This window comes from Strongylocentrotus purpuratus, unplaced genomic scaffold, assembly GCF_000002235.5.
Source record: "Strongylocentrotus purpuratus isolate Spur 01 unplaced genomic scaffold, Spur_5.0 spur5_scaffold_21, whole genome shotgun sequence".
NCBI classification, from domain to species: domain Eukaryota; kingdom Metazoa; phylum Echinodermata; class Echinoidea; order Camarodonta; family Strongylocentrotidae; genus Strongylocentrotus; species Strongylocentrotus purpuratus.
The window spans coordinates 6,706,730-6,723,490 of record NW_022145607.1 but is presented as its reverse complement, the minus strand read 5'-3'; the positions used below and the strand labels follow the sequence as shown (position 1 = coordinate 6,723,490).

Sequence of the window (16,761 nt, the reverse complement as noted above, 5' to 3'; positions counted from 1 at the left end):
TCTTGCACTCAGCTGACCATATGTTGTGAAGGGAATGGCACAGGTGAATTCTAGCTGTATTGTGTGTTGGTGATGATGGTGTTGGTGTTTGGGAATGCTAATTGACGTGATTGTTGATGTGGACTATGGTTTCAATAAGAGTAAGATCACACAAGAGTACGACTGGTGGATGCACTCCCTTTTATTTCAGCACAGAGTGAGACTAGTCTGCAGGCACAGACCCTAATTTAACACTTTATCAACAAATCGTTGTGCCTTGAGAGAAGTCTAGCCAAGCTACATGTACCTACTGGTTGTAGTGAAGGAGCAGCTACAGTACATGGCCTATGGTAGTCTTATAGTGCAGACTCACTTTTACGACTGACCAGGGTTTGTGCTTGCAGACTAGAGTGAGACAGGTACATGTAGTAATAATCCTACATTCTAAAAAAATAAAAAATGTCAAACAACATTTAAAAGGGCCAAAGAGACGTGACCACTGTTTTTTTTCAAAATAATAGGGGAACACTTTGAACGAGCTGGATCCAACATTATACAAAGGTTACATCTAGTATGTTAAAAGCGTTAATCTGACAATTTTTAAGTGGTTACTCTTCATCCTTTTGAAACGGTGATTTAACAATAATTTGTTTAGATTCTGAGAGCCAGAAATGCATATTGGTTTACATAAATCAACCTCCCTTCTGGTTCTAAGAAAGCAGCACCAAAAAAAAGTATCCTATTGTGTGACACGGGGTATGAACTTTGACTGAACTTGAGAATTGATTCTGTGCAAATATTAATTTGCTTTGTTAGGCCTTTGCCTCTAATCGTATAGAAGACTTGATACACGCCAAGAGATGGCAGCAAACAAGGTCACAGTAGACTAGCAAATTGCTCTGCAGGATTTTGCAAAGTCAATTCAGATCATGTGGTTTTACAAAATCACAAGCCCATTAAGAAATGAAAACTTAAAACAGAATATTCAAAAAATATTTACAAAAATTGTTATCCTTATCTCAATCATGCAAGAAATACATAACAAGTGGCAATATAAATAGTCTTCTTTAACTTTGAAAAAAAGGTATTTGAAAGAGTATGAACCAAAAACAAAAATATTGAAAGTCAAGATTTAAAGAGTGTTAAAATGAGGAAAGATCCAATCTTTTTTAAAGGCAATTCCACTTAGGAAATTTAAGCCCTTAACACATTGCCTCCAGGAACCAAGTAGATCCTGTATCAAACCAAGGGGAAGGAGAGAATTAGTAACATGTTGAATAAAGTATCGTACATCCTAGCCTAAGTCCCACCTGTTTGTTTGAGCGTATCTTTCAAGAAGTCAAAGTGTTCCCATCGTGCTTGACTACCGTAGATCCGACACACCTCATCCTGGCTGAGGGGTGTGGTCCCATGGCTCGCCCTGAGAATGTCGCCCTCTCTGGACAGTTTCAGGAAGTTTCCCTTCTTGGCATCGAAGACTAGCCCCTTTGTGCTAAATAGAGTGGAAAGACAGAACATGAGTACAGTGACTGTGAAGTTGGTGATGGCTGCCCTCTCTGAAAGGCTTATTAAATTTACATGTAGGCTACTCTTGATATTATGAATTATTTGAAGGAGAAAAGGACAATGTTACCGGGGTAACAATCATTAGAGAATAGAGATATATAAACAAATAGTATCTCAAAAATTTCAATCTCCCTTCTCCTCACCCCCCCCCCCCCTTTTTTCTCTCTCTCTCTCTCTCTCTCTCTTTCTCTCTCTCTCTCTCTCTCTCTCTCTCTCTTTCTCTCTCTCTCTCTTTCTCTCTCTCTCTCTCTCTCTCTCTCTATATGTGTATGTATTCTAACTGGTGTACAATGTATGTATTCTACACTGTAATTGTTGTATTTATGTGACATAAATTTCAGGTAATTAATGATCAAATAAAATCGTATCACACGTGAAGTGTTATCTAGATTATCAACAGTTACATGCCTGTGTGACATACATGTACATGTACATGGACATTTCTGCAATCCACAAAAGTTTTTGTCGCAACAATGTTTAAAAATTTGTGCTTAAGTTACTAGCTGTACAGTACAAGCGCAATGGTAGTGACTTCAATGGCTACGTGTGAAGTGGACATGGCTGAGATAAAGGGACTTGTGTGAATGACCTCCAAGTCAGAATGCATGACACATATCTTTCCATGCCACTTGTTATAGAATTCTTTCCAATTCAACTTTTTGTCAACTTCACAGCCTTCTCAAGCGTGACTTTCATCCAAAACCGCACAGTCAGAACTTCTGTATGTGTGTTGGTTTCTGGTTCAGTCATACAGAACTGGGTACATATAAAACAATACAGCCAAAACTCTCACAGAAAGATTATTTGCTCTTGAGACAACCAGGTTGAATGAAAGCCATAAATATTGGATGACTGAACATTTGCAAAAGATTTCAATCATGGAAAAACTTTAACAATGGATGACCGTTTCGTGACTGAGCTTCTGCTTGCCCATGTGTGACTAATCAGTGCAAAATCATTGTAAGTTTGTTTCGTAATCAATAATATTTGAATTTCATAAAACAGACAAATATTTATGAAAACTCAGATGATTCATCAATAAGATTAGGTTTCTCAAAGTTTATGTTCCTGCAGCCTACATCTTCTTTCTTTCATTATTTTAGCAGATATCAAAATAAAACTGAAATGAACCCAAATTCTTCATCTATAGCTTGTGAAAAAGAGAAGGGGTTCTATATTACTGTATTTGATATTTTACCTTAATAGAAGTAATACAAAATATAATAATAATAATAACAACAAAAATAGCAATAGTAGCCAGATCAGTGTTAAAACTGTACTCCCTGAGAGCCCTGCAATCAACGAGCCTAATTCACTTCTTAAAGTTGATACTCTAAGACAATCCCAAATACTGAGATAATTACATAAATAGAAAGCTTTTAACCCCCATCATAACACCAAATGGTGTCCACCCGACAAAACAAGTTTAGAATAATGAATTTATTCGAGTAAACTCTACCAAAATATCTAAGTCTGAAACCCGGAAGTGCACGTAGAGTCGGGCCTCTATCCGTGACGTCACGAACGGGAGTCATGGGCTCAGTGAGAGTGAATGGCAGTGATATCCCTACGTAAATGCTATCCTGTCAGAGCTTAGATTTGTTGTTGTTAAGGAGTATATTTGATGGATTTTCTGTTTTCATTTGAATGAAGAATAACGAAGCAACATTTTCCAGTCGCTGATTTCTTTTTATATCCTCATATTCACCTATTTGGTAGAGATTGAAGACGAGTTTACTGCTTAGGAATTAAAGTTAAATCGTGCACGTATGAATAGGCGGATGCATTATATTGTCATCAGATAAGGTACAGGAGCAGTTTTGTAAAACGAATAGGTCTAGAACTATGATAGTAATTATCATAGATGTGTGTGACTGCCTCAAAAAAGGATACAGTACCAGTTAAACATTTTATGTGGCAAAATATCAAACTTGAACGAGATCATGCAAGCGCGCTTCTTCTATAATATTTTGGCGAGTGATGCGGCTCTTGCATGAACATTCGTGAAGCGAGCAGAATCGGGAGGAATACCAAGCCGCTGCTCTAGGCGCTGCTTGCTTGTGATGGAACGTACGTGCGCTAGTTATATGTTTATCGGCAATTGCAAGAGAATGAAAGCGACGTTTCCAGCTAAGAAAAACAACTAACAAAGACTTGCTCCTGGCTACCGGTGTCAGAATTGGTAGATGAAGGATCTTCAGGGTCAAGGAAGGCAAAAGACATGGAAAAAAGGAAGAAGAAACCATCGGGAGATCGCTGTAGTGTATGGTAATGAACTGTGCATGGGTAGACAGCTACTGTTCACTCCGTGCCTGCATGGGCCGATTTCAACACCAAAACAAAAATTACATGGTGAAAATATCGACTAATAGCACATCGTTGGCATGCATAATTTTTAAAAGGGGAATTGATATTAATACTATGAAGTACTAGGGTAAGGTAAAGAATTGTACATAGAATTATGATTTATTAGACTTTTCAGCCTTTGAAACAAAAATATGCAGAAAATCGTATCACTCTGCACATGTTTGCTATGGAACATCCGGGTACGTGAATATACTCTCTCCCGGACGTGAGGTCATAAATAGTAGACCAGCGCCGTGACTGATTTTCTATGCAAAGAGAGGCGGATATTTTCAACATTTCAATTGAGGATTTCGAGTAGACAGAATTTTTTTGTGATTTACTAAGTAATTGAAAAACTTAAAAATAACATATACTTGCCGTAGGTAACAAATTAAGGGACATTTATTTGCTTAGAGTATCAACTTTAAGTCCAATTCACACATAATGGGGTAAACCAAATGGGGGAACCTGTGGCACTATGTTGTATAACATACAGTGTACAGATGAATGACAAGTGGGGATGAAAAAAAGAAGTATCTGAGCACAACAATGGTACAATGCTTACTTATCTGTAAGATATAGGATCCAGAAAAGTTTATCACATTACGCTTTATCATGTCAGTATTTAAAACCTACATGTATGTGGCTTACAGCAACATATACAGTGGAGCTTTAAAGAATCATGATTTGTAAATTAGGGAGAAACCATTTCTCACATACCATTTCACAATTAATTACAACTCTAAGACACCCTTTGGATTGTTTTCCCTCATCTTTTAAATCCCAGTGCAATGGCAAGTGTACCCCGATGGATGCGGCGCTGCCAAGGATCACTGTTTATCCTTTACTGCATGATGCTATGCCTGCTGTACCTTTATCAACATGACTACTTCTCTCAGCCCGACTCTCAAGTGGCCCTTCCGAGCAGAGACTATAGAATCCATCCTGGAGGCCCGGCACAGGGGAAAGATGGAGATGGCAACATGCTCGAAGGAGATCCCAGTCAGCACAGGAGGGTAGGAATCTTGGCTCAACATGGCGTAAAAAGTGCTCTGAATGACAGCATAGCCTTAACACAAACATCAAGGAGACGACGATATGAAAAGGAAAGGATAGTTGTTGAGCTGCAAGAACCTTGCTTTAAACAGGTCCAAATATGGACACACGATTTCCACTTGGCTACTGAGAGAACGGACTTCCCCTGTCAAGGGCTACCTTGTAGTCTTCGGCTAATTGAGGATACCCGCTTTGAAACCATGGAGACGAGTGATGCAGTCCTTCTTCATTATCTCTCCACCTGGGACTGGGCTGAGATGCACAAGCATAAGAAACTAGGGCAGAAATGGATCTTCTATTCAGCTCAGAGTCCAGTCCGAACCCAGAGGAACATCATACCACCCGTCAAGTACCATAATAACACATACGACTACATCATGTCTTACAGGTTGTATGAGAGAAATCTGTTTGGAGATTTTGGCAAAGTTACAGAGATGGAGAAAGTTTCTCAGAATTCAACAAACTGGGCAGAAGGAAAGGACAAGCTTGCCGTGTGGATTGAACAAGAATGCAGCGGCTCTTCCATGAAGTGGGAGCGATTGACATTTGTCCAGGAACTTGCCAAACTCGTCCCTGTTGATATCTATGGACCATGTGGTAGGACTCCTCAATGCAATACACAGAACTGCAAGAAGGGCATTGAGCGTCACAAATTCTATCTTGCTCTTGAAGATTGCAATTGCCGTAACTTTATCACAAAGGCCTGGGATGCTTTTCAAAACAATTTAGTACCAGTTGTTTATGGTCCACCAAAGGAGGACTATGATCTTGTACTACCTCCAGGCTCCTTCATTCACATCCAGCAGTTCTCGACTTTGAAGGAGCTGGCAAACTACCTCTGCCATCTAGATAGCCACGATGACATCTACAACAAATTCTTTGAATGGAAGAAGAGATGGCGAGTGGAGAGCATCCCCGAGAAGCGTCTCCTGGAGCCTACGATGATGTGTCAAGTCGTGGAACGTCTCCTCGATGATGATAGATCTGTCAGATATGGAAAGTACCGGAGAATGGCAGCTCCAAACTGGGACCAATGGTGGAAGGGGTCATGTGACAATTCAAGGCCATTTCCTGTTGACATGGTTTGATGTTATGTTTGAATGACAACATTCCTTTAAGAAACATTGTTTGTTACGATTTAACTTGATTTTTTTAGCTTGAAAGTTGTAGAAGTTTGCTAGACTAGTCATTTGGCTACTTGTTAGACTACCATTTTGCCGTCACATGAGACAATCTTATTTATATAATAAAATTTCATGTTTTAGATTGGTTATGCATGCGTAATAGTTGGAATGAATAGTAGGCTACCTAATAAAATGTCATGTATTAATTCTTTGAATTTGTTTAATGTGATATGATTTATTATGCGATTAGGTTGCTGAGGTACAGGTACTGCTTCCAATTTCCAACAACCCGTACATCAATGAGGCCTTACAAGGTTTAATACTGAGAACAGGGACTTTCTTTGTGTTAATGATATGAGCTATACAAAGAACGTTCATTATAGTAGTAGTCAGTCATTGGTCGTGTATTGTTCTGACTTACAATGTAGTTCTGGAATTCAGTCCTTGGTGGGCTTGGGAATTACAGCCATACATTTACAGTTCTTAATCATCAATAAATTGGTCTGCTAGTCAGGCTGCAGATTGGGTTAATGATCAATTATACCATTCTAAAAGGGCTACAGCCCACAAGACCAATTTACAATAGAGACAGCGCAGTAGACAAACTATTTTGTTCTCATGGGCTACTGACAACTTCAGTGTTTTGCTAGATTAACAGCCCACAAGACCAACTACCTAAGACACCAGCAATAGTGGTCCCATTGGCTTTCTATCAACTTTTTCAGAGGATTCAAAAGACCAACGAGACATATTTCTGCCTTCTCTTTTATATGTCTTTGTTTTGTCAGCCTCATGAGCTGTCGGTCTTGTGGGCTGTCAGTCTAGTGAGCCTTTTGTCAATGTCTGTCTCTGGGAGCACTACTAAAAGACACACAAGTTATCTCTGGTCGAAATGTACTTACCAAAAATCTCTGTCTTTATGGAAAGGCTCCAGAAGTTCTTTACTGTACCCCTTTCTGCTAACGACTACCTCAGCTAAACTATTATAAATCAGCTGCAAGAAAAAGAAGATTCATTAAATATGTTGTTTAAAGGGTGATCTAAATTTATAAGTTTTACTAGAATAGACTAGCATTATTAATACTATTAGACCTATAATTTATAAATTACTTGGCATCACCTGTGCCCGGCAAGGGACAAGTGAACTGAATCATGGTAACCATCAGGGTTTCTACTGCTGAACATCACAGCTAAGTAGGACCTCATTCAACATCAACACACCCCCTCCCCCCTCCCAGGCCATCCTGACCTTTTTGTATTCTAATTCACAATGAATTCTGCATTTCTTTTAAACCTGAAGTTAAGGTGTGATAATAACATTATTGAACAGTTTTGTTAACTGTTTTGTTAGAAACTTAGAACGTGACTAAGTCTAGGCCTACATTTTCTTATAGTAGATAGATCTACATCTAGACTCTGGTCCTCCCTCTCCTTGATTAATGTCTATCTTAGGGCGTGTTTATGCTTCACTTTTTCTGGCCAGAATCAGGCATCTGTTACGAGTTTAGTTTAAAACACGGTTGCGTCCATGCTCACTTTTGTGGAATCACCCAAAAAACGGCGATCATGATCGCCGATTGTAAACTCACAAAAAGATGCGTTTACAATTTGTAAACGCGTTTAAATAGGGTCAACGCACTGACCTCTAGTGGGTCTACGTAGCATGCATAGTGAAGGTTTGCGAATCCAGCTGGAAGACCAATTAAGGTCACACAGGGAGAATTGCCTGGAGGAGCCTGAGAAGTGAGCATAAACAGTACACCGTGGAACTGCGATTACGATGAGCGTTTACGATGAGCGTTACAAATCGCTCATTCTGCCTTCAAAAGTGAAGCATATACACGCCTAGACCGAATTTTCCGTCTCTTTCGTTCGTTAGCCTCTTATTGGGGTAGGGTCGGCCGGCTCTCTCTTTAGAGACGGAAACCGTCTATACACATTCCCTTGATAACGCCACGGCCATTTCAGGTCGTAGCGTTTGCCCCCAAAATCCCCCAAAATGTCATTTTACCTCGTGTTTATCCAAATGTAAATTAGGCCTAGGCTATAATACATCGGTTCCACTTACTAACTTGATTGAAATAATCCGTTTAATGGTCCCTTTTAAGGAAATTATGGGTCAAAATCGACATCCATGTTGAAAATCTTGCAAGCCGTGTTAAACTCTCGCTGCCGGAGTCATCTAAATCAATCTCATCCCTTCTAGTCTACGCCGAAGGCAAAAATGATTATGAAGGAAAAACTGTGATAACGCCATTACGAACGTGTAGATGGCGCACAGTTTTTCCTTCATAATCATTTTGCCTTCGGCGTAGACTAGAAGGGATGAGATTGATTTAGATGACTCCGGCAGCGAGAGTTTAACACGGCTTGCAAGATTTTCGACATGGATGTCGATTTTGACCCATAATTTCCTTAAAAGGGACCATTAAACGGATTATTTCAATCAAATTAGTAAGTTGAACCGATGTATTATAGCCTAGGCCTACGAGGTAAAATGACATTTTGGGGGATTTTGGGGGCAAAACGCTACGACCTGAAATGGCCGTGGCGTTATCAAGGGAATGTGTATAGACGGTTTCCGTCTCTAAAGAGAGAGCCGGCCGACCCTACCCCAATAAGAGGCTAACGAACGAAAGAGACGGAAAATTCGGTCTATACCCCAATAAGAGGCTAACGAACGAAAGAGACGGAAAATTCGGTCTAGACTCTATACCCCAATAACAGGCTAACGAACGAAAGAGACGGAAAATTCGGTCTAATACTTAGTAATACACGCCCTTAGTCGACTCTCACACCCTCATCGAGTTTACGCTAAATCATCATCATCATCATCACGACTATTTACTTTATAGCAAGCTTATTAATATTACTTAGACCTAGGCTCGTCTGCGGCCGAGTAGGCCTAGAGTAGACTAGATCTATTGGGTTCAAATGGAAATTGTGAGAACTTGAATGATTTACCGAAAAGGTGTTATCCAGCTTGTATTTACAGAGTGTGTGGTCCAAATCCACACCGACTGCATCGAAGTCAAGAAAAGACAGTTTAGCTGGTCTTGAGATAGACGACATTTTGACACAATTGTAAACAGGAGGTAGTAGACGTAGATATCGAGAGCAGTGCAGAGACAAGGCCAAGGCAGCGAATCTCATTACAACATGAAGTACCGCATCGAATTTTGCTTTTCGCGCTGAATGGACATAGCCTACAGTGAACTATGCACTGAACTCAAATCGTCGCCCACGAAGTCAATAGCCCTCAACGTCGAAACACTGGGAAAGGGAATTTCCCTTTTTCTACACGCATGCGTAACTGTATTCCTACAAGAAATGCCCTTCTCGATCGTGATACAGTTATAATGAAAAAGACCTTCCCAAACAGCACTCTCCTTACTTCTAGATAGAGAAATATATTTCAGAGGGTGGTGTGTAAACGTATAAGTTTAATTCTAACTTAAGAAAAGGCATGAAAACACAAATGTAATTACTTCGACCCTGACGTTAATTTCTCTTGTATCTAAAATGTCCGCCCTATGCATGTGACAATACTATCAAGTAAACTATTGTAAGAAGATGCAGAGGGAACCATATGTGTGTTATACTTCATGCCCCAACATAAACAAGAGTACTAAAGAAAATCATGTGTATATAATTGTGTCTAAAGACAGGTATGATGAAATATGTGTTTGCAGAAATCAGATATTAGAGATTTTATTGACCAAAACAATTGATAGGTGCGTAAAAAAGGAAATTAAATATTTGCCCATATGTTTTTGATCAAAGATATTCTCGCGACAGTATATCCATGGTTTGATTGATAAAAACTTCAGAAATGTATAATTTGTTATTGCATGCTAAATTTCCTTCAGGCGTTCAGACATAATTCTTTCATATTGTTCTGCATATATAGGCCTAGCCTAGATGTAGAAACGAATATTCATTGAATATGTGGTCATCCCGAGTAGGGTTATGTATTCATTTTCATTAAGATTTTTTTCTACCTCTGCTTCTGCTCCATCATTTCTTTCTTCCACTCAATATGGCTCTCTATCGTCCACCACCCCACCCCCCCTCCCCCCCCCTCTCTCTCTCTCTCTCTCTGTCTCTTTATCACTCTCTTCTTTTCTCCTTCTCATTGTCTCTCTATATCCACCCCCTCTTCCTCTGTCTCCCAAACTCTACACTCTATCTTCTTTCACTTGCTTTACTCTTTCTTTCTAATCGAAAACTTACCCGAGGAATTAATGCCTGCGTCTCAATCTTTACTATTCCAATGTTTTAATATAAACAGGCATAAATAATAAGTTTGTGTGATCAGTTACAATGGTGTGTAAATGCGTCCTGTTATTTTTTTTTGTATGAATTGTAAGTTTTGGGGGATTTGTATAGATTTGTATAGATGATACAGGTGGAAATAAACACATCTCTGAAATTAAGAGGCCTCTCATATACATAAGTTTTAATGCAGGGTATCACAAGTAGACATCCAAACCATAATCGTACTGCAGTTTGTAAAATTCAGGATTCTGTCATCACATTGCATACAAACTATAAATATTTTGTAATATATACTTTTAATGTGATGCTCAATAATCCTACAATCATTCATGTACATTTTTATTCTTTAAAATCGATATCCAAAACTTTGAGGAGGAGATAATAATTCGAGTTTAAACTAACTAATATACCAACTATTTACTTTGTGTGATAGCGCTCTACATGCACGTCGCTAGATCGAATAGGTCGGTATCAGACCAATTCTCTCGACAAGATAACAGTTACTTTTACATCGATAAAAATAAAGGTCGTCAGATACAGTAATACATGTCTCAGAAGGTTAACATGTCAAAGATTGGATTTTAGGCACTTGAAATGGTGTCGTGATAGATTTTCATATTAAATCGACGTATATGTATATATGAGAAGCACGTATCCTGCTTTCAAGAGGGTCTGTATCCTTGTGTATCCATTATTTTTTTTCTCGACATGACAGATTTTAATCGTCACAGTCGATACGAAAAAAGACCATGGAAAACACATTCCGTATAATTTGTTGTTATCATTTATTAAACAAGCTGGATAAACACGAAGAAATAACAAGAACTAGTATATTTGTAAAGCACTTAGAGACATTTGTATTAAGCGCTATATAAAAACTAAATATTATTATTATTATTATTAGTTCTGTTACGACAAAATTTATGTACGAATACTATGATACAAGTATGAGAAAAATAAAACATAAGTACATCATGTATAAGTACATCATGTATTGATCATAACTTTTATCACAATATATACCAACAACAAACATTGTGAACTTCCAAACATATAAACAGCAGATAGCTAAAGAAATGGTTTTTAATAGTCAAGTATGCTTTACCATTCGATGATTGACAATGATCGGCATAAATGCCTTCAGTTTAAAGTAGATGCATCATCACAACTTTTCGTGGCGGATCCATGATCCTTTTTTTAACATGGAAGAGGGAGAGAGATAGAGAGAGAGAGAGAGACAGACAGACATATAGAGAGGGAGAGAGGGAGAGAGAGAGAGAGAGAGAGAGAGAGGGAATAATTCTTCTAGAGGCGTTTCAAAAAGGCATAGCCTATGCATAAATTTGGTTACATTACGAAAATGGCATATTGTCATCTGACGTAAAGAAATATTCCACCAGTATGTAAACTCTCGTGTAATCTAAAAAGGAATTCAATCTTTTTTAACAGGTCATGCACCAACGCCATAAGTAATTTCATGACCCCGTCTAAATACTAAGAATGGATACGGTTCCTTTGCTAACGATAAGTCTTTTTTAAACTATGAAAATGGAATGCGTCACTTTTACTAGCTGAGCAAAATTTTTCATGCACATTGGCAATCAAAATATGTATACAATTATCACAATTCGTTTAAACAGTCATGAGAACCTCGTAACACTGTTTATTTTGTGGGGGGGGGGGGTAATTTACATGCTGTCTTTAATATTTTGTTTTTCTTTTTTTCGCATATTTATTTGCCTGTACTTAGAACTTGTGGGGGAAAACATATATACAAAATATAACCACCAGCTCCTTAACACCCATCAGTTGACCTTATACGATCATATTATAATGCAGGCATTTTTAAATAACCAACAAAAGAAACCCCAAAAATCGTACAACTTACATAAAAGTACAGACAAAGTCACTTATGCCAAAATGTGGCTAATATAGAAAGCAAACATAAAATATCAAAAATCAATACAAAGCTGCGATGGAGAAAAAGGTCTCGAAGCTCATTAAAAAAATGTGTCTTTTATTAATGGTAAAACATGTTCACCCATTTGATGCTTCCCTCCACATGACAGCTAATTAAGAATTAATGTGTTAACAACTTCATCAGCCCATTTTTTTTCTACACATTAAGAGTATAACAAATTTACTTTTCATACAGCAAACACCGACAGGAAATTACCAAAACGCAATAGCCTAGTTTTTAATCTAAATACGTCATAAATGTAACAATGATATAGCGTGGTCATATTTGTGCAATGTCAGTGCCTGTCTTTGTTCAAATAGACGAATTAGATGGATCTATATCGAAATAGATATAACGAGTTATGGCCGCGGACCCGATCATGTCGTAAGTAACAACCATGACAACGAAATGTTTCAGTAATTACATCAATTTATATATGGCGCAGCTACTATATGAATATACTTGACAGCGCTGTGATGAAAACAAAGTCCCAAAAGTGCTACTTCATAAACACACAACTAAAATCTTCTGAAAACAATTGCTTCTTCAACAAAACTTTGAAGACAGCATCATTGACACACACAAACATCAAAAAACGTTGAGCTTGAATTGAAAAGAGAAAAGTAGTAATTGAAGAAAATAGAGGAGAGGTATAAGAAAGAAGAGTAACACAAGTTAGGTAGGAATGGAGAGAAAGGTGAAATTAAATGTTTTCTTCATCTCCGCTAGAACGCTCTCCTCCCTGGCAGTCATGTGCTTCCTCCCCCATGACTCGACATTGGGGACTTTTAGGTTGAGTGTTCGAAAACGGCATCAACGTCCACTGATCATGCGTGTCCACGGCAAGCCGTTTTGAACATTTATTCCTATTCCCTGATATCAAGAATTGGATTCTTGATATCAAAAAAATGATTTTCTGTTGTAAAGCAATGGTAATTCTTGATATCAAGAAATGAATTTCTGTTCTAAAGCAATGGTAATTCTTGATATTAAGAAATAGGAATAAATGTTAAAACGGCTTGCCATAGACACGCATGATCAGTGGACGTCCACGCCGTTCTCGTCCACTCAATCTAAAAGTCCCTATAATACGATAAGCACATATTACATCCATGATACCATTATGAACTCATATCAATGTACACGATTACAATAGCTACAAGGTAGTTAGCCTACTAGAACATATATATCACCTATCGTAAACATGCAATGTCTCTAGAGTTGATAGTGATCATGGTTTAACAGAATAAATGCCACACATATTCATAAAATATTAAAGCAAATAGAAATTTGTGAACAAAGAAAAATAAAAGCAATTGAAAGGTAAGTTCTTGAGTATGAGATTAATTCAACATGTGCAGTGTTTTCATTGACGTGTAATAATAATTTTGAGTTTGGAGATATATGAGCGAACAATTTCTTTTGCTTCTTTACTTGTAGCAATATAAAGTAAAGGTTGAATCCAGCCACTGGAACCAATTAACAAATCAGAATATCCAGCGTCTTCACCCTTCGTACATATCCATGGCAACCAGCATACATAAAACGAGATAGTCAAGATCAGTATGGTCAAGACACCCTTTCCAGGCAAACGCCAAAGTCTAACTCTAGGTGCTCCATTGATCATGGGAATCACATCGAGTCGACGATTCTGTTGGCATATTAGCCGTAAGATGATGATGTTAACAGTAGTGCTGACTAGTAGGCCGATGGCCATGGGAGAAATGAAGAAAGCGACTAGTAAGATGCCTGGCCATTCGAAACTGTTATCATTATCAGAACAAAATGAGGTATAATAGTCAAGCAAAGGATGCGGCCATGGTAATAATGGTATATTAATCAGAAGCGGAATTAGGAGGATGACAAACAGTATGAATTTGACCTTCACTGGCGTTACGAGAATGTGGTAACGCAATGGACGAATTAGAAATATGAGCTTACAAATACAGATGAAACAATAACAGGAAAGTTGTGCAAAGTTTGTGGCGAACGACACGTAGGCAAAAATATCAGAAACTTTTCTACAAGATTTTTCTGCATCTGAAATATATAGGCCAAAAGCCCAACCACCCCATGCAGTACTAAAAATGATATGAAGAACGGTAGAAACTCGGTACATAAGTCGTGTGTTGTCGTCTATAGATTGCTGTTTGTGTAGAATGACAAGGACTAGCGTGTTAGCAAAGACAGAAAATCCTATGCTGAATAGAGAAAGGATAGACACTGGAATGACTGGATGATTACTGGTAGATTCAGATGATGTCGCTGTTGCCATCTTTCATAACAAGAAGCAAACGTTTAGCAAGAAATTCAGTCAGTGTAAGCGATTTCAATTATTCTCTGCACCACTCATATAATTGCCGTCTGTAATTCGTGACTTTGGTTTCACAGGAAAATGTATTTCGAAAACACGAGGGCTTTTATTGCCGAGTAAAGACATTGAAATCCGATGATAACTATTGCTCGAAGCTGTTCGGTTTTTGACGATGTAGTTGCAAAACGGCCGCTCACGGTTATGCTACCTGAACTTCCCGTTGGTGATAACTGCGCGGAGCGAGAGGTATCACTGTCCGTAAGCTCTCTAAAACGTGCACACAACTATTTGCGTGCATTTAAGTCACTGATATGATGTTATGTTATTACTATCATTATTATTATTTTATCATCATCATCAGCATCAGCATCAGCATGATCATCATCATCTTTATTAAAAATAGTTATCATCGTCATCATCACCATCATCATTATCAATATGATTATTATTATCATTATCATCATCATTATTGATATGATTATTATGATCATCTTCCTATTTAGGTGGTCTGTCATCGACATATCACATATTGATTTCGTCAGAATGTTTTTTCTTCTTTATTCTTTCTTTTAATTTATTTCTCCACTTTTTTATGCAGACGATTACTCTTAGATCGGAACAGCCAATTGCTTTCAATTTTGGCACAGTCATAGGTCATTGTCAAAAGATGTGTCCGCAAAAATGTCAAGTTCATCAAGTTATCGTTTTCTAGGACGATCCCCCCCCCCCCGGGCAACTACCCCTCGGACAACTAACCCTCGGACAACTACCCTCTAGGATAGTTTTACGAGGGGTAGTTGTTCTAGAGGATAGTTGTCGTAGGGGGTAGTTGTCCGGGGGGAATTGTCCTAGAGGGTGGTTGCCTTAGGGGGTAGTTACCCTACGGGGTAGTTGACTTGGGGTTGTTATCCGGGGGTGGATGTCCAGTGGATAGGTGTCCTAGAACCGTTTCAGGCCATTTTAATCATTTGTCAAGAATCCCGCACACGCGCATGCGCGCGCTTTTTCGTGTAGAGTTCCTTGGATTCATTCGTAGAGTACTATAGAGGGCCTCCTAATTTTGGAACGGGCACCTCTCTGGGCTTTGCTCGTACAGGTGAGTTCAACTAATTTTGTTTATTTAATATTAATATTGTTATGCTAAATATCTGATATGTACATATGTGTATTGTGTCAGAACGATTTCAGTGATTATTTTGATGTATCGTGTGGGTTGGGGGGGGGGGGGGGGGGTAACAGGACACTTTTTTTGGTCACGAAATTTTTAAATTAGACATTTTGCTCCGTTGGTGGGCACGCCCCTTTTTTCCAGTACATTTTTTGGCGAATTTAGGGCTGCCACTGAGCAGCGCCAAATCGACGTTGCTCTATCCCTTATTGTTGAACGCCAAACAAGGTAGCAGCAACTCCCGTCTTTTTAACGTCTTTTGGTATGACGCGGCCGGGGTTCGGACCCACGACCTCCCGGTTGTGAGGCCGACGCTCTACTGACTGAGCCACACACCGGTCGGTGCAGATATAGTTTCCAGGATATATCAATGTTTCTGGTCTTGGGATATTCTGATATTTAAAACTATAAAAGCAGAGATATTTGTCTTTATTCCATTGTATGATATTGTTATTTTCATTATTCTTATATAATAGGTGCTTATTTTGAAAATGGGGAACCAGGATAGCCCTATTTAAGTTCATGTTATTAGGATATTTGCATTGCATGTCTTAATATTAAAAAGTACAAGTTAAAGGTATCGTAGTTTATTGAACAATAATTAAGGATAAGATGGCTTAAATCATTTATTCAGTAGTGATATAGAGGTCACATGATAAGATTGTTCAACCTAGCTTGGTGTGTTGGTTTATTCAAATTTGTGATTGTGTTGCTTTAGTTATAGGAGTTTTATATTGAATGTTACTTATTTGTTTAAGTATTTTGGTCAGGTATTTACCTGTGTTAATGTTTAGAGTTTCAGCTATATTTTACTGTGACAATTGGTTTTTAAGGGCAAATTTACTCGAATTATGTTTGATAAAATGACAAGTTTTGGAAAATGCATGATCTCCATGATAATCAGCATTAAGTTATATGTAATGTGATTACTACTGATAAAGACCTCTTTGTGCTTTGCTCATACAGATAC

The 16,761-nt window shown here is 38.3% G+C and overlaps 1 protein-coding gene across 1 annotated transcript; it reads right to left on the bottom strand.

Moving 5' to 3' along the window:
* Window positions 1–1,231: 1,231 nt before the first annotated feature.
* Window positions 1,232–9,286, bottom strand: LOC115927850 (5'-nucleotidase domain-containing protein 1-like). Its single transcript, XM_030994104.1, has 3 exons — window positions 9,036–9,286; window positions 6,974–7,065; window positions 1,232–1,471 (listed from the first exon to the last, which is right to left on the bottom strand). The coding sequence occupies exons 1-3, from the start codon at window positions 9,222–9,224 to the stop codon at window positions 1,279–1,281; spliced, it is 474 nt and encodes a 157-aa protein (XP_030849964.1). The 5' UTR covers window positions 9,225–9,286; the 3' UTR covers window positions 1,232–1,278.
* Between the last annotated feature and the right edge of the window lie 7,475 nt (window positions 9,287–16,761).